This window comes from Carassius carassius, chromosome 2 (assembly GCF_963082965.1).
Source record: "Carassius carassius chromosome 2, fCarCar2.1, whole genome shotgun sequence".
NCBI lineage: Eukaryota > Metazoa > Chordata > Actinopteri > Cypriniformes > Cyprinidae > Carassius > Carassius carassius.
In genome coordinates this window covers 33,163,876-33,183,208 of record NC_081756.1, presented here as the reverse complement: position 1 = coordinate 33,183,208, position 19,333 = coordinate 33,163,876, and the positions used below count along the sequence as shown (strand labels likewise).

At 37.7% G+C, this 19,333-nt stretch overlaps 1 protein-coding gene across 1 annotated transcript in view; it reads right to left on the bottom strand.

Annotated features, from left to right (window-relative positions):
• LOC132109154 (arf-GAP with Rho-GAP domain, ANK repeat and PH domain-containing protein 2-like) overlaps nucleotides 1-19,333 on the bottom strand; it is a 97,722-nt gene that overhangs the window by 18,018 nt on the left and 60,371 nt on the right. The window contains exons 16-24 of the mRNA XM_059515294.1: nucleotides 14,991-15,135; nucleotides 14,402-14,504; nucleotides 13,627-13,825; nucleotides 10,401-10,464; nucleotides 7,607-7,770; nucleotides 7,228-7,440; nucleotides 6,495-6,600; nucleotides 3,784-3,931; nucleotides 2,446-2,514 (exon numbers count right to left, since the gene is read on the bottom strand). Coding sequence (XP_059371277.1) covers nucleotides 2,446-2,514; nucleotides 3,784-3,931; nucleotides 6,495-6,600; nucleotides 7,228-7,440; nucleotides 7,607-7,770; nucleotides 10,401-10,464; nucleotides 13,627-13,825; nucleotides 14,402-14,504; nucleotides 14,991-15,135 — 1,211 coding nt within the window. The remainder of the gene's footprint in view (nucleotides 1-2,445; nucleotides 2,515-3,783; nucleotides 3,932-6,494; nucleotides 6,601-7,227; nucleotides 7,441-7,606; nucleotides 7,771-10,400; nucleotides 10,465-13,626; nucleotides 13,826-14,401; nucleotides 14,505-14,990; nucleotides 15,136-19,333) is intronic.

The following is a 19,333-nucleotide window of genomic DNA, read 5'->3' as shown; positions in this document are numbered from 1 at the left end:
GGCCTCAGCAAACAGGTTGCCTTAAATTTATATAACTGCATTAAAAAATAATTTACTTAATTGTGTGTTGCACAATGGGTAGTCATTAAGTCAAAAATGTTGAAAACCACTAATTAAAGGCTTGAAATTAGTTTTTCCATACATAAATGAGCCGGTTACATGATGGTCATGTCTGTTCAGATCTATGAAGTGTGTGAAAAATACATTTAAAAAAATGCATTTCAAATGAAAATGACCTACATTCATCACTTCTGTGGTGACCATGCTTTCAATTCATGAATTAAAAGCGACTTTTGTACTGTATTGTGTTCCAGGGTATGAATGCGAATGTGTTTAAGCATTCAAAAGCTTCAAGTTGTTTTCACGGGTCAGTTCCAGCATTGTCCTTGCCCCAACTTGAACACATACGCAGAAAATTTTAAAACTTGCACAGCAACAAACAAAGCAAGATTAATTTGTTTTTCAGATTATCTGAACAAATTGTTCCTCATAGTGCCAGTGAGGTATAAAGCAGGAGACAGAAAGTTTAGGTAGCACAAAGAGCTTGCTGTTTGCTCTAATTTGCTCAAAGCAATACCAATACTGGTCAAAGTGATTCTGTGACCTGTGAAAATGTATGCACATACAGTCAGGTCCATAAATATTGGGACATGGACACAATTCTAATCTTTTTGGCTCTATACACCACCACAATGGACTTGAAATTAAACAAACAAGATGTGCTTTAACTGCAGACTTTCATCTTTAATTTGAGGGTATTTACATCCAAATCAGGTGAACAGTGTAGGAATTACAACAGTTTGTATATGTGCCTCCCACTTTTTAAGGGACCAAAAGTAATGGGACAGATTAACAATCATAAATCAAACTTTCACTTTTTAATACTTGGTTGCAAATCCTTTGCAGTCAATTACAGCCTGAAGTCTGGAACGCATAGACATCACCAGACGCTGGGTTTCATCCCTGGTGATGCTCTGCCAGGCCTCTACTGCAACGGTCTTCAGTTCCTGCTTGTTCTTGGGGCATTTTCCCTTCAGTTTTGTCTTCAGCAAGTGAAATGCATGCTCAATCAGATTCAGGTCAGGTGATTGACTTGGCCATTGCATAACATTCCACTTCTTTCCCTTAAAAAACTCTTTGGTTGCTTTCGCAGTATGCTTCGGGTCATTGTCCATCTGCACTGTGAAGTGCCGTCCAATGAGTTCTGAAGCATTTGGCTGAATATGAGCAGATAATATTGTCCGAAACACTTCAGAATTCATCCTGCTGCTTTTGTCAGCAGTCACATCATCAATAAATACAAGAGAACCAGTTCTATTGGCAGCCATACATGCCCACGCCATGACACTACCACCACCATGCTTCACTGATGAGGTGGTATGCTTTGGATCATGAGCAGTTCCTTTCCTTCTCCATACTCTTCTCTTCCCATCACTCTGGTACAAGTTGATCTTGGTCTCATCTGTCCATAGGATGTTGTTGCAGAACTGTGAAGGCTTTTTTAGATGTTGTTTGGCAAACTCTAATCTGGCCTTCCTGTTTTTGAGGCTCACCAATGGTTTACATCTTGTGGTGAACCCTCTGTATTCACTCTGGTCAAGTCTTCTCCTGATTGTTGACTTTGACACACATACACCTACCTCCTGGAGAGTTTTCTTGATCTGGCCAACTGTTGTGAAGGGGGGTTTTCTTCACCAGGGAAAGAATTCTTCGGTAATCCACCACAGTTGTTTTCCATGGTCTTCCGGGTCTTTTGATGTTGCTGAGCTCACCGGTGCGTTCTTTCTTTTAAAGAATGTTCCAAACGGTTGATTTGGCCACACCTAATGTTTTTGCTATTTCTCTGATGGGTTTGTTTTGTTTCTTCAGCCTAATGATGGCTTGCTTCACTGATAGTGACAGCTCTTTGGATCTAATATTGAGAGTTGACAGCAACAGATTCCAAATGCAAATATCACATTTGAAATGAACTCTGGACCTTTTATCTGCTCCTTGTAAATGGGATAATGAGGGAATAACACACATCTGGCCAAGGAACAGCTGAGCAGCCAATTGTCCCATTACTTTTGGTCCCTTAAAAAGTGGGAGGCACATATACAAACTGTTGTAATTCCTACACTGTTCACCTGATTTGGATGTAAATACCCTCAAATTAAAGATGAAAGTCTGCAGTTAAAGCACATCTTGTTTGTTTAATTTCAAGTCCATTGTGGTGGTGTATAGAGCCAAAAAGATTAGAATTGTGTCCATGTCCCAATATTTATGGACCTGACTGTATATGCCAACACAAGGAGGTTAAAAGTAAACACACACATTTATGGCCTGTAACATCATGCTTTATAAAAATCTTTTGTCTCACGCCTGCACACACACACACACACACACACACACACACACACACACAAACACACCTATTTAACAGGAAGGTTAAAAGGGGTGACTTACTGTGGTGTCCTTCCACCTGGTGATAAAGCTGTTTTCTTTCTCCATTTGAATAACCTGCTCTTCATTGACCTGATTTAATGAAGCCGCACAGATAAACAGAGATTAAAGCCCTTGTGCACAGTAAACAGACCTGTTCACATCCCCAACAGCAAAGTCAGGGCATTTAAACCCTTCCAAAGCATCCCATAAGTAAACCGGTTTGAAAAGGCATGTCAGAAAACTTGCTGAAGCCTCTGAATGGTCAATGACATATACAACTGGAATATGAGTCATCAGGTGATTTTGTATATATAATGCTGATAATTGATATCTAATTGTGCTGGCACATTCCCCTATTTTTGCATTTAGATACTAAATATAAACATACCGGAAAAGAGTTGAGCCTAATGCTAAGCTAATCTTTCAAAGGACTGTGATCTTAAAAATCTCACGTGATGCTTAAATGTATTTATAAAATATAAAGTGATTGATTTTTTAAATGTTTTATTTTTATTACACTAACTTAACCTACATTATTGACATTTGAGGTATTTTCTTAACAGTTTAACAAAGAAAACTGAGAAGCTGGCTCATTTGTAAACAAAACAAAAATGTAGTGTATATAGTAAACGTTAAATTTACACCTGCATGCCTCGGTGTTATGCTACTACATATTACTTTAGTGAAATTTCCCTTAATTTTCTCAAGATTATGGCTGGCGACAACACTAAACTTCACGTTTCACACATTCTCCCTCTCTCCAAAAGTACAAGCGCATGTATGTGTGAAGCCAGGGGGCCTATGGATGTACGAGCGGGCCGAGGGGGAATTAGCACAGCGCAGCTCTGTAAATCCCATTACAGAGGCATGCGTCCAAGTGCAACACGAACACCGTCCCCTTCTTCACACACTTACACTAAAGCTGCGCATTTTACCGTGTTGAATGGAAATGCTTTTCACTGTTCATAGCACCAATGAGTTTGTCATATACTCCGTAATGAGTGAACAACCACAGCTTGCCAGTTTGTTATAGTCCTCTTCAAATAACAAGTTCAGCACATACAGGCGTCTATTTTCATGAGCAATAATGAAGTAGAACTATGACTAAATCAAGGTCTCTCTCTCTCATGTGCTAATAAAAAGCTATATATAATGTTATAAATGATTAACACCACACACCTGTGAAATTATAAGAACAACACCGTGAAATGTACTTTGGCTCTCAAACCATAAATATGATGCTATGACTATGAGGGGAGTGAATATTGGAGCAGCCTCATGTTTGGCAGGCCCTCGGGACTTCAAGTGACAGAGATCAGCAAGGTCTGAATCCTGAGAGAGGACACACGTTTAACTCACAGAGAAGAGCTGGATGTAATTGTTGATGAGGTCTTCCACCACGCGGGTCTCCTGAGCCATGTGTCCCTCCGTCTGAAACAGGCAAGAGGAAAAAACACACGCCAGCCTCTCCGTGCTCATCTGGTTGATATGTGAGCACCTCTGGATCCTGTGCAGATGTTATATATGTGCATAAATATATGAATACTGCTGTAAAAAAAGACCTATATAAATCATAGATGAGTAATATACTGTCCATACAAATAAACACAGACACACACACACACACACACACACACACACACACGCACACACATATATATATATATATATATATATATATATATATATATATATATATATATATACATACATACATATACACATACGTCTGAATTCACTGAATAATGTGTGTAATATGTAAGAACTGCTGCATTCTTCACAAGGTAAACCTTGTATAACTATGTTATAAATTTTTAAATTCTCTTGTAATATTTTGGAAAGTTTGCAGTCTGTAGGTTTTTTTATGTCTTTTTAAAAGAGGTCACTTATGCTCATCAAGCCTGCATTTGTCTGATAAATAATACAGTAAAATGTTATTGTGACGAGTGGGGCGGGGCCGAGGGACATGGGAGCGAGGCCGGTGGAGTGATTGGAGATGAGCTACACCTGTTCGACCCGCCGGTCTCGAGGCCCACGGAGGAGATGGAAGGATATAAAACTGGAGCGACGACAATGAAGGACGAGAGAGGACCAGGCCTGGGATTTTAGTTGTGTTTTGGTTTTATTTTGTGCGCACCAGTCGTCCGTGAGGGGCTGGTGCGCTGTTTTGTGTTTATTTTGAATAATTAAATGTTATTTGATTGTCCGCCGGTTCCCGCCTCCTTCTTCCCGATGATTAGGAAGTTTTTATCATTACAGTGGTGCCGAAGCCCGGGAGAAGGAGGGACGCGCTGCTGAAGATCCCTCGCCGCTGTGGTGAATCCGCGGTGCCAACGAGCAGGCGAGGAGTGTGCCGCCATGGACGCTCGAGGCGGTGGGCTGGAGCGAGTTGCCGGGGACGGGCGAGCTCGCTACCGGCCGCCCACGATGTGGAGAGACGGCTGCCGTCCGTGAGGGAGCGGAGGAGTCGGCGCCGTTCGCCAGGTGGCCGGAGCCTGCTGCCATCCGCCGGAACGGGGAGGAGCAGGGAACGGGGGACTCCTGCCGACTGCCCAAAACCGGAGGAGCCGTCGCCGTCCACCGGGCGGCGGAGGAATGTCGTGCCATCCGCCGAGGGCCGTCCAGTGCCACCGCCAGGCACCGCGGAGGAGATCGCCCAGCTGGTGGAGGGCCGAGCAGCGGTGCGTCTGGGAACCGGAATTATTATTTTTTTTTTCTCCTCTCTCCCCTCTCTCGTCTCTGTCGCTCCTCCTTCCATCTCCTTTTCTCTCGCCTCGCCTGTCCTACCCCCAGATTCCCGCAGGTCCCCGTGAGCGGTCCCCCCCGGAGGGAGGGGGGGGGGGGAGTAGAGCGCAGTCTCTGGAGTACCCCCCGGCCTGCGAGGGGCGATGGGGGTATGTGACGAGTGGGGCGGGGCCGAGGGACATGGGAGCGAGGCCGGTGGAGTGATTGGAGATGAGCTACACCTGTTCGATCCACCAGTCTCGAGGCCCACGGAGGAGATGGAAGGATATAAAACTGGAGCGACGACAATGAAGGACGAGAGAGGACCAGGCCTGGGATTTTAGTTGTGTTTTGGTTTTATTTTGTGCGCACCAGTCGTCCGTGAGGGGCTGGTGCGCTGTTTTGTGTTTATTTTGAATAATTAAATGTTATTTGATTGTCCGCTGGTTCCCGCCTCCTTCTTCCGGATGAATACAAAGGTTTTATCATTACAGTTATATTGTGAAATATTATTAAAATTCAACATAACTCGTTTCTATTTTTACATTTTTAATTGAATCATGTGATGCAAATCAGATTTTCTTTTAAAAGCCATTCCTCCATTCTTTAGAGCCAGGTGATCCTTCAGAAATCAATATAACATTCTGATTGGCTGCTCAAGAAATTTTATTATTATTGTCAATGTTGAAAACAGTTGTGCTGAGTAATATTTTTGTGGAAACAGTGATACATTTTTAAGGGCTCTTTTATGAACAGAGTTCAAAAGAAACACATTTATTTGAAATATATTTTTTTATGTATATGTTTTTACTGTCTTTAAATTAAAAGTATTGATTATTTCCAAGTTTAAACAAATTCTTACTGATGCCAATTTTTTTTTACAGTATTGTAAGTAGTCAAACAAATACAGCATTTATTGTACTGGAAAAACATATTTGATCAGAAAATCTTTTGTTGGCACTTTGTTATTGTTTGCAGAACTTTAAGGTAGTTTTATCAAGAAAGCTACAACAGGAAAAGATTAGATTTAAATAACAGCACATATACAGTAAGCAACAAAAACAAAGCAGGCAGGTGCAAATGTTGACCAGAAGACAACAAAACAATTATTGCACATCATGGGGGAAATGTTGGGCTACATTCCAAACATGCCAAAGGGGCCAATTAAGCCTTCTTCAAACTATTACGGTCATTACGAGAATATTTCGAACAATCTGACATTCTAAGTGAGGGTTTGGAGTGCCCATGTTCACTATGAATTATTTAACCAGACTTCAGACTAATGTTACTGGCTTCAGAGGATGTTATTATTGCAGAATATTGTTGTTGTAAAAAGGGGAAATTACCTGTACAAATGCTGCAGGAGAGCACCAAGAGTTGACTTGTTGACCTTGGGTAAACTCTGAATGTAGGATGAATATTTTTGCACTCTGACCTTCTCATCCTGTTCATCTGCAGGTATGGACAATAGACACGTAGAAAAGTACTGCGCATCCATACAGAGTTCTGTTTGCATTTTACACAAATTACAAGATGGAAGCTAAAAAAAAGTGCTAGACGAACCCCTTGAAGGTGCATTCAGTAATTTGGTGCTGGTTTATACTCACACAAAAAGTCTGTCCTCTTAATTTTCAATAAAATGTGTTTTAATTATATATCAAAAAGCGTATTTTGCCATGTTCAAATGACGAACAGAATACACATGCTCATTGGCTAATGAGGAGCAAAAATCGGAAAACAGAACAATTCTTTTGTGCTTTTATTGTGCTTTACCAGGGGAAGAAATGGGAGAATCGTACTGATCTATAGCTGAAGAAGCAAAAAAAGATCTGAAGCCAGAAGACCGACAAAGACAAAAAAATAAATATCATGCTGATCCATGTCAACATGCAGTGCAGGTTTCACACTATTGCAGTTATTGTAAAAAGCAAACAAAGAATTTCAATGCAAACACTAGATAAAGAACTATTAAGCACATATTTAACAACAGCCAACCGGACTTCAGAGTAGTCTGATCTAAAACTGAACACAAATTAATGCTCATTCACAGGAACATATTACATGGTTGGCAGCACTAACCAAGAGCAGAGATCCAAAAAGGGTACAGCTCTTTAGCCAAAACAGCATCTTCACTTTGAGATAGGAAGCTCTTGAGAGTGTCTGTGACGTCCTCTAGCCGTTGGTCTTGAGCCCGCAGTTTAACAACCCGGGCGTTCTTGGTAAACTCCTTCAGGAGCTGGGCCACACAGCCAGGGTCACCGTTTTTCTGGTAGATTCCCTCATAACACAAACCTGTTTGGAAAGGTCAATGGTAAGAGCTTTGTGAGATGGCCTTATAGTGTCTTTACAATATAATAATTATAATAATGATTTCTACAAAATTTGATATGTTAAATACTTCCAAATGAATTATAAATGTTTCAATCTCATAAGAATATATATTTAAAATAAAACTTACCATACTGGGTAACAAAAGAAATGCAGCTATCCACAATGATAGGAACATCATTTTTATTCATTTGCTGGTTGCCCAGAGCCATGCCGTCTGTCCCAGCTGCCAATTGGATGGAAGAATGCCACAATGCAAAGTCCTGCTTGGTTATGCCATGTATGTACACAGTTCTGTATTAAAAGGAAAAGCATACACATGCACACGCACATTTACATATGTAATTATAATTCACAAATTATATGAGCTGTGACAGCATGGTGACAGTACACTACAGTTAAAAAGTCTCTAATGCTTACTAAGGCAGCAGCTAATTGATAAAAAAAATGTAAAGTCAAACTGAAATATTGTGAAATATTATTACAATTTATAATAACCGATTACGATTTTAATATGTTTTAAAATGTAATTTTTTCCTGTGATGGTAAAGCTGATTTTTCAGCAGTCATTACTTCAGTCCTATGTCAAATGAACATAGGATAGTAGTTCACCCGAAAATGACGATTCTGTTATCATTAATTCACTCTCAAGTTATTTTAAATCAAAAAAGGTTTGGGACAACATGAGAGTGAGTAAATAATGACAGAATTTTAGTAAAATGTAGTACAAAATAACCATTTGTTTTAAACAAGGGAAACAAACATCGTTTATTTGGGTTACTACGCAAGTAGACAGTGTTTCGTCAGATATAAGTTTTGAGTTATAAACTTAATAAAAAGGAGGACTGGAATAAAACTAGGGCTGCCCTGACCAGAGATTGTTTTTTTTTTTATTAGCTAAAAAAAATGGATAAAAACCTTGAATGTATGGGGGGAACTGAAAATAGATATTTGAATTATTTTTTAATAAACTAGTGTTTTCTGAGTCAGTGTCTCAAAGATGAAGTTGACTAGACTCGCCATCTCCTCACTGGAAGCACCTTTAGAGAGAAATGCATCTCTGCAGTTTTTGTTTTTGATTTGAATTAATTCGTTTAAAGTAATTTGAAGCTTTCAATAGATATATTTATCATGCATGTGAAGCAAATATTTGCTGAGTTTCGGTTCATTTTTGTGAAGTGCTCCTGTTCAAGAAGAGACAGCAGAAAGCGCATCCTGTTTGTTTTCTTTATTTTACAAAAACACAACCTTTTGTTGTGAGTACACACAAATTAAATAAGATGCTTTATGGTGTATAATGATATATTATTCTTTTCTTTATGATCAAAAATGACGGCACATTTCAAGTTGTTTCTGCTGTTATTAAGAAAAAAATGCAAGTGATCGCATGCACTCTCCTGATACGTGCCTACAGCGCACATTTGTTACGGTCAGAGACCCAGGCAAACACAGGAGACAAGAGATCCAATCGCAGTATGGGTTTTAATGGGTAATCCAAATCAGAAATCAACAAGCAGGGGTCAAAACCATAAATCCATCCAACAAATAAACAAACAGGGAAGGAACAGGAACGGGAACAGGAACTCGGAAGACGAGGAACTCGGAAGGCGAGGAAACTGGGTGGCGGAAAGAAAGGACTCCATAAAGACAAACAGAAAAAGACTGGTTAATATAGGGAGGGTAATGACTATCAAGTGAAGTCACCTGAGTGCAATTAACAGGAGTGCAATTACTGTGATGAAGGGACAAGGCTTTGTGGGAATTGTAGTGCCTACGGTGAGGTGCTTATGGGGAAGTGAGACCACTAGTGGAGACTCAGGGAAACAGAGACCAGACAGCGTGACAACATTTAACTAGGTTTAATGTTTAAACTAACATTGTAATATGCTTGAAGTGTTTTATTGCTACAGATTTTATTTAATGTCAAGCCGTGATGATTTGAGAAGGCTAAATTGATCAAACAATGAATTTTGTTACAAGAATAAGAAAGGTCTAGCATTAAACACCAAAATAATCGCTACAGTTCTGAGAATGCGGGATTGCTTGCTCTGCTGAAGACGTTGTCGCTCTGTCTCTCTGCTTTCTCTTTGCAATGGTTGTAGAAATGGTACATGTAGTTAATCTTCATGCGGGTACGGCACAGATGTTACAGGTAATAATATGATCAAAAAGTCATGGCAACAAATTTTTTTTTTTTACAGTTTAATAAAGTTGAAATGACTTTCACAGTCAATTTGATTTAACTTAACTTACTGTAAGTCCTGCTTATAAAGTCGTAGACTAAGGCTACTTTTTTCAATGATTTTGTAAAGAATATACAAATAAATAAAATGAACTAAATTTATTTTTGTTGGAAAATTTACTTATTGTCAATGCACCCTCCAACCCCCAGAGCAGCATGAGAATAAAACGTATAAACAAGGCTTTGAAGCACAAGTAAACAATCAAATTTTGTGATTGCGAATCATTGCTGTGTCACATGAGTGTAACTCTACCACTGAGTTAAAATTTGTTTTGAATGTATGTGGCATTGTACAGTAGCCTATACTGAGATGGAAGAGCCAGAACTGCAACTGATAGAATGTGCGCTGTAGCGCGATACGAGTATTTCTTCAGAAGAAAATCGTGGAGACATTTTAATCATCCACGATCAAAAATTGTGATATTGCATAGGATTCTTTGATGAATATAGTTAAAAAGAACTGCCTTTACTTGAAGCATAAATTTTTTGTAACATAATAAATGTTTGTTAACATTACTGTCACTTTAGATCAATTTAATCTGTCTGAATACACAAAAAGTGTATTCTTAATTTCAATAAATAAATAAAATCCCAAACTTTTGAATGATAGTGTATGTTTACTAAAAGTTAATATCAGCACAGTATTTTATGTTGCATTATGGTGTAAGGCAGTGTACTGTACCTCCCACTCTCGACCATGAGTAAGACCTGAATCTTCTCGTCACCCTCCATATGAGTGGATACAGCTGAGGAAATAATATTGGAAAAACATTTCTGAAGCAGTCCATAACTCTATTACCTTGACATAATGATAAAAGCACTCTTAGACAAACTAAAATAAAAATTATTAAGAGTTAAAGAAAACAGCTGGAGTAAGTGGAGCAGAAATCTGAGTGCTGCTGGTCATTTGTTTCTAGTGCAGTACATGAGAAAACTGCCTCACTGAACCCAGCAGACACATGCACAGTTCTACATACACATTCATTGAGTCATTGATTCTTTAACATATTTTATTCACATCTGTCACTTTCCCACTCCCTCTTGTCTCTCTCTTTCCTTCAAGTGCCAGACCAATATTGCAAATCATATTCAATGACCAAAACTCTCGATCAATCCTCGTATTATGTTTAATTAATTAATCAAATTCATAGACTCAATCACTTGTGCATAAATTCTGAGATTAATCTATTTCATAGTAATAAAAACAAAAACAAAACAAAGCTGGTCAAGTGGGAACAAAATTGCTCAATTATTTTTGAAACTCCATACTCAACTAAAATCAACTGAAACATGGGAACTTCAGTAGCAACAACAAGCACTTTAATTGTTGCACTTTAACTATTTTCAAGACTGCCACATTTTGTTTACCAATGTTATTGAATTTTTTATTTTTTTTAAAGGAGCGCTATCAGGCACACAAGGTTTATTAAAAGCCATTACTGAAAAGAGGAAAACATTCACTATCACGGTTTGCTAAAACAAACTCCACTCACTTAAAAATTAACACCCTTACCTTTTATTAAGAAATTAAAAAAACAAAATTAAACCAAGCAGCCTTGTATAGTGCTGAGGTTGGCACTGAGATTCCAATAACACCTCTCTTGAATCTCTTTTTCTTGTTCACATACAAACAATTTGAGTCAAATATTTGTTCATTACATGTCTCAAATGTGTTTGTGTTTACATTTGTAGTTCATTCTTTTGGTCTGAGCCAAAAAAGAAAACGATACATTTAGTCCTGGTTTGTTTTGCATTAATTCACACTAAGTTCATGCTATAATTTGAACACTAAATCTAAATATACAAAACAAAAGGCATAAGGATACAGACAGATTTTTTTTTAAATCAGATTATTGGACCCCACTGTACATGGGGCACCTTTTAATATCTTCAAGAACAAACAGATCCTTATATCAGAAGACCTGTATGTACTTGCGTGACAGATTTCAGGACCATGGACAGAACATTCTTTTTAACATTATCATACTGTCAATCAGGACGTTTAAAGGAACTATTTATGGTGCTTTGAAGCAATTAGCTTGCAAAAGACTATGAGAATTTCTTTCAAAAGCCTCTTTGTAGAAAAAAATATAATGTATGGCTTTCAGATGTCATTTCTACACAAAGCAATTCCATTGCTAAATGGATGAATTTGACATTGCTCTCCTGTTTACAGCAGGAGCAAGTAAAAGAGGGTGAGCTTGGGCAAGCTGTGATCTGCTGGTCTGCCTATGTCTGTGTCCTAATCTAATTTCACAGAGTTGCAGCCCTTTGAGGCCCATATGTTCTGTCGCTATAGAGATCTTAAACCACTGGAGACGCTTCGTTAGAACGCCACGCTAAATTTCAAGGCTCTGCGAATTGTTGAGGCATCACCCTCTTAATCCTGCCCCGAGTATGTTGGCTTTCTGGATTTGATCCTTTTTTTGTCCTTGAACGGATTAGGGGAAAAAAAGAGATTCATTGATTTTTCCCGCCTCGTTCTAGCGCAATTGATTGAAAATGTTGCAAATCTGGTCCATGGGTGCCAAGCGCATGTCAACTACACCCCACCCAAACACGACCGTGGTCTCCCTTGGAGACAGACGAGGAGTGTGACCAGACAAGTCTTTTAGAGACGTGGGAATGGAGTCAAACATTAGTACACTGAATGCCAACGAGGAAATATTAGCAAGAGATAGAGAAGGCGGCATAGAAGATTAGGGCTAATATTTCAGATGAGATTTCAAGAAAATTATCATGAGGCTCAAGGTGTCACATACTTATACTGAGACACCTCAGACATCACTAATGTAATTCATTAAAAGAATAGACAATATGGCCAATCTTTTTAAACCGATAATATTAAAAATGCTTACAGACAGCATCTAATGAAAGTGAAACAAATTGCTAGAATTGAAAACGCACATACAAACACATTCAGTGGTCAATTTCAGGATTATTTCACCCAAAACCTATAAACTTGAATGTCTTTCTTTCTTCTGTAGAACACAGAGAGAATAATAAGCTGGATGCAGTTACATCCATTAGAGACTATCACTTTCAAGCTCCAAAAAGAATGCAATAACACAATAAATGTATCATTTAATGCTATGTTAGTCATTATTTACAGCTAATATTTTCCTCGAGTTACCTGTTACAAATCACTGAATCAGTAAATTGATTGATTTGAGAACAAACCATTGAAACTGGTATTGATTCAAGGTCTGACTCATCAAAACAGTTTGTTTGTAAGTAAGACTATGCAAATTCTCTAATGGACTCTCAAGAACGCAAAAGGAGCAAGAACAGATGACAAAATTTATAAAATTACACATCTATCTGTTCATTATCTGTATTACGCTACTGAAAGTTTTGGAATTGAAATTAAGCTGAAAAAAGGATATTCATTTAAGTTAGTTGCCAGGGTAGCATTTCTCATTTTCTTTTAGGATAAAGAACTAAAACTGCTAAAACTAAAACAGAAATAAAAACAAATTAAAGGTATATATAAATATTATAACATACAAAAATGACAAAAGCAGATATCAAAATGACTAAAAAGTAAAGAAAACGGAAAATATCAAAAGCTAATTCAAAATATTAATAAATATTATAATAGTATATATTTAACAATAAAATAGCACTTTTCCTCACACAAAGCTATCAAACTGGTCTAAAAGACTATAGACCACACACACACACATTGTATTAACTGTACCACTTCTGTGATGCTTTTTAATAGTTTTTTAGTCATTTTAGAGCTTGTAGCCCCAGTCTCATTTACTTTTATTATATCAAAAAGGATAGCCATGATCATTTTTAAAAAACTTAATAAAAGAAAGAGTCATATGAGTTTGGAAAAACATGGATGAACTATTCCAATAATATCTTTCATTCTACTGTTGTGCATGCATATTTGTTCTCACTAAGCTCCTGTAGGCGTTTGAGTTGAAGAACTCCCTCCTCTTCATCTTCATCTCCAGAACAGAAGTAGAGTTCTGAGGCCACCAGAGCAAACCATCCCATTCGCCAATGATAAAGGTCATGACCCTCTTTATAGTGCAGTCGGCCAATAAGCTCACTGTCCTGCCTCAGCAGAGCATCAGCCCTTGCAGGGACAAAACACTGGAACAAAAGAGAAAAGCATTAGACAGAGGAGCCGTGTGAGAGGCAGTCAGGGGCTTGTGCAGATCAGAAATAAGTTTCTAGTGTTGTATGCCAAACAGAAACTACAGCTAACCCTGGAGTTGCATTAAACCAGCATATACAGATAGAAGAACAAACACAAATACCCTTTGAACATTCCCTAGCTGAGCTCTCAGAGTTACGCAAACATTTCAGCCTAGACACTAGCACCTCCACACTTCACTTAAATGGGAATGCATGGGAGTGTGTGTGTGTGTGTGTGTGTGTGTGTGTGTGTGTGTGTGTGTGTGTGTGTGTGTGTGTGTGTGTGTGTGAGTGAGTGAGTGAGGGAGGGATGAGAGGCAAGTGAGATGGAATTGTTTGAAGGAGTAATAGCATACACCCACTCGCACAAGAAAAACACTAACGCCCACCGACACAACAGGGACAAAGACACACTAAATGACCTTCAAGAGTCGACGCATACATATGCTAAACTAAAGCACACATATGCTAAATCAGTGCAATGCTTATAAATCTTTTAAGACTTATGTTATGTGTTTGAGTGTGTATAACCTTGGTGATGGAAAGTGTCCAATCCTGCTGTGCGTCTGAGGTCTCTGCTCCAAACACCAGCACTCTCTGAGAGCGCAGGTACAACTCAAAGGTGAACACTGGCCTGAGGGAGGTGTGGAAACAGTACAATTAACACACACACACACAAAGTGACTGAAACACACACATGCCCACATGCTCACAGCTGTGAAACAGAAAGGATAGTGATTAATCTCTGTTAGTTTTTTGCTCTTACAATAAACAGCTGAACGCTGGAGGTTAATCCAGAGGGAAAGGTCACTCTCTTAATGGCTTTAACAGCTCTGAATTGTGGCCCACATTTTTGGACAGGGGGATATTTTCGTTACAGCAAGCGAGAGCAAAAGTATTCAAGAAAAAGGGGGATTTCAGGCTAATCAGGTTAGAGTTCAGCCGGTCAGTCGGTTTCCTCTAATTTTGTGTTTGTTAGTGTATGGAAACTCTGAGGTGGGGTCACATCTAAAACACTTTCCATAACCTCTTACCCACAAAAGGTGGTCAAATGAATAAGTACATTACAAGAGGCCATGAGAGAAAAAAAAAAAAAAAGGATGGAGCGGGAAACGTGTACCCTGTTTCGGTGATGTTCTCAGTGTTGTTGATGGCCAGGCTCACCACGTCACTAATGTCAACTCGGCCTATGGGTGTAGCGTTCTTCTCGGTGTCATAATAACTAAGAAATCCACCTTCCAACGTACACCAACGGCGGACCATGTCTGAAACACATTCAAAAATACAAACATGAGATTAACTAGATTCAATGGCATATTCTTCATCACGCAGCGGTATTTGAAGTTGTTGCTCATACTGAGGGATTTAAACAAACTTCGGTGCATAAATTTTGCATTCGGATATTTGGTATAATTTCACTTGTTGTATTATTAATTAATAGATGCAACATAAATTTAGCTACATTTCTTTAATTGGTGATAAAAAAAGATAAAAATCCTCCCTTAAGGTGTGGGGGCACATTTACCGTTGCTCTGTGAAATTTCACAAGCAAAATCCAGTCTTTCAGTAGGAATCCACAAGATTTGGGAGTTTCACGTGAAGGCGGAAAAGCTCTCCATACAGATTTAGTAGGTCTGACAAATTCATCTTCTTGAATAAAAGAAGCCTGCCCAGTTTGAAAGTGACTTCTGAGTGAATGCTTTTTCATGCGTCACTACAATTTTAACAATGGGCCTTTGCCTTTGAAATTTTATCAAAATTCTGTTAAAAGCAACGTGTGTTCATAGTAGGCTCCCTGTGTGTGCATGTGCGTGCGTGTGTGTGAGTGTGCGTTCACAGTAGGCTAACTATTTACTCACTGTACTTTAGAATTTGCTTGCTTTAATACAACTGGGCTACTAAAAATGTGGCAACAATGTATAAAAGACAAATAAGATTAATTTTATTAAATTAAATTAATTTTATTAATTTTAAAAGACTAATTTTCTTTTCTTAAGTGTTTATACTGTATTACTGTTAAGAATTCAGAGCAGAATCACAGCCACTTACATGGTCGATTATCCCACACTTATTAGTGCTTTTTGCACACCATGCATTCTTTATCTACTACAATTTTAAAAAACATTTAAAAAGGTTTCAAATATCCTTAAAGAAATCATCTGTGGTCCACAAAGAGCAACCAGAAGTAGACACATTTTTTGCAAAGAAAAAAAACTGTAAATGATCTACTCAAAAAAAGTGGTTTTACCATACATTCTTCAAATGTACTCAATGAATTCAAGTTTATCTAACTTATTATGTTTGCATTCAAGTAATAAATAATTTATCAGACACTTATATCCCTAGTGTCTTATCTGTACAGTTCACTTACTGGCTCAGTCCTTTCAGTCAGCAGTTTTTTTGATTATAGGCCACATGTATTACCACGACACCACTTTTACATTACAAAGCCACTCGCTTGGTGCATGAGCAAGGAATGCACATCTCAGGACAAAAATATATTTTTACAAGTGCTCTGCTCAACATTGAGAGTGTGTTGAGTTACAAAGCATGAGTAAATCTGATGAGAACATGTTTTAATAAAATCAAAGCAACAAGTAACAACAGCATCTTCCCAAAGCACACATTAAAAAAAAAATTAATAAAACAAACTGATATATCATTATAATAAAATATCAAAACACTGATATTTAATTTTCTGAGTCTGAATGCCTTTAAAGAGGTGTTAAAAGATTCAACAAAAATATGAATTCTACCAAAAGCTTTTTAAACCCTGTTTGATGTCACATAAAAGTGCAGTTTAAATATATAAAAGATACATCAAGGCATGTTAACTACTAAAATCCAAGATATTCTCCCCAATCTGAGAAGGCTTCTGTTCATCATAAATATTTAAATGAGATGTTACACTCTTTTTCTAGTTATTATGTAAGTTAAGCAATGCTAGCATTGTTCAACACACTAAAATATTCAGAACAGTCATTTTCATATCATACAACTATCATTTGTCTTGTGAAAATGCTGATGGGCTCTTTTTCAGTAGAGGGTTGTGTGATGTTTCCAGAGGGGAGCTATTAGACAATGGGGGAGCTATTAGTGACACAATGTCTTGTTCCTGACAGTGCTCCACCAGATTCATCTACAATACTGGCACTTCATTACTCCCGTTTGCTGGGTTTTGTCGGGGAACAAACTGTTCTGTCTGCAATGTCAAAACGAGAGTAAAGAGACACTAATTTATGGGCAAGGAGAGGTTATCCATGTGACACACAGAGCGATATCCAACTTTTAAAATGATGGTATGAAACAACATCTTGATCAGTGACAGAGTTGGTATTTGGTGACCGTTTGGCAATATCACAACACACTAATATGTCGTGTATATTTACACATGCACACAAGTCCACAGGCAGCTGGCATTTACTATCCAATGTGGCTGTCTCTCAGTATCGAGTGTGGTGTAATACAATAAATTGCTGGTATTTATTTCCATCACACCTCTTCACCTCATCTGTCTGAACCTTCTCAAGCTCAAATGCCACCACAGTAAGTGCACGAAAACCCTCTTGTTCCCTCTTTTCATTTTCTTATTTACAAAGGATATGGATATATAATCTATGAACCAGTGCTTCTCACGGAACATGAGGTGTCCTTTTCATTAGTATATTTGGAGGATTCAGCACAGCATGTGTGCAAGGGTTTTTTGTCTACTGCCAACTTCATCGGTGTCTTTATGTGAACTGAAACCGTTTTAAAAAATTAACATCAACATCTCAGTAAAGGCTGGGTTCAAGCCTCTTAAAATTCTAAATGATAAAAAGGAGATTTAGAAGGTTTTTCACAAGCAAAGCTGCACATTTAGACACAAATCTAGCATGTGCTTGAAACTTTAAGAGGCTGGAGCATCCCTGAAAGATGTGTAAATCTCCTTCATTTCTGTTATGCCAAGCTTATTTGTATACACCGAAAGGAAAGAAACAGAGAAACAAAAAATTAAAAAACAGGCAACATGTTTTACATGCCATATCAGAGTGATTACTATTACATTCCATGTTTACATTCGTTTAGTGTTGTCTGTGCACAAGAAACTAATATTAACTCTACCATTCAAATGTTTGTAAATTGCCTTTTTTTCCGCACTTTTACATTTTAACAAAAATACATATTTTCTAATAAATGCTGTTCTTTTGAAATTCTTTTAATCAAAGAATCTTGAAAAAAAAAAACAATAATAATAAATAAAATAAAAAATAAAATAAAAATATATATATATATATATTATGGCTTCCACAAAAATATTAAGCAGCACAACTGTTTTCAAAATTGATAATAATACGAAATGCTTTTTGAGCACCAATTCAGCATATTAAAATGATTTCTGAAGAATCATGTGACACTGAAGACTGGAGTAATGGCTGCTGGAAATAAAGCTTTTCCAAAGGAATAAACTGCATTTAAAATTATAACAAAATATTATTTTAAATAAAGTATTTAAGGTATTTTAAATATTAATTATATTTCAGAATATTACTGTTCTACTGTATTTTTGATCAAATAACTGCAGCGTTGTATGAGCAGACATTTTTTCTAAAATATTTAACAAATCTTACCGACCCCGAACATTTGAACTGTAGCATATATACAGTAGATATACACCTATCTACCATCACTGTCAAATTCCACGTTAATTAGACGCTGTGACAGAGCAACAAGTCACTTAACCAACTTTATAAAATTAGGTCTATTTGACAGTCCACACACGCACACACAAGAAAAACAGCAATGTAACTACAACAGCGGGCTTTTGCTCTATACAAAAATAAAGGGATTTCTGTGCTACTGTATTGCAAATTTACATTAATAACAACTATAAATCACAATCAGAAGTAGTCCATTGAGAATTATTACAAACTTGATGGTCATGAAATGTAATTTACGAGGAGATGTGTAACGTGAGAATTTACCTCCAGATGGTAATTAATCTACACACAATGACACTAAACCGCAAAATGGAGCTATAACCTAATTGAATCAGCTGGATTCTGTCAGACTTACAGAACAGTGCAGTCACTATGTGTGCATGGAGCACAACAAATGTCTTTAAACTAGAGCTGAAACAACGAATCGATTTAATCGATTAAAATCGATTATTAAAATAGTTGTCAACTAATTTAGTCATCGATTCGTTGCTAAATAACTTTTATTTGCCGTAAGCGGCTCATTTCGTGCATATTTCAAATCTGCGGTGACCAAAGTGTGGCAGTAATGAGCCACCGGAGGTTTTTCTCAGCCAGTACAGCAGGAGAAGTAGGGAATAGCCAATAGCTGGCCTCGTTTTATGTCACGTGCTTCCCGAACAGCGTCTCTGCAGCATTCAGCTTGATGTGGGAGCTGGGAGTACTTTACTTTGAGCCTTCAAAAAAAGAAGAGTAACCTGTAAATACTTTACTTTGAGCCTTCAAA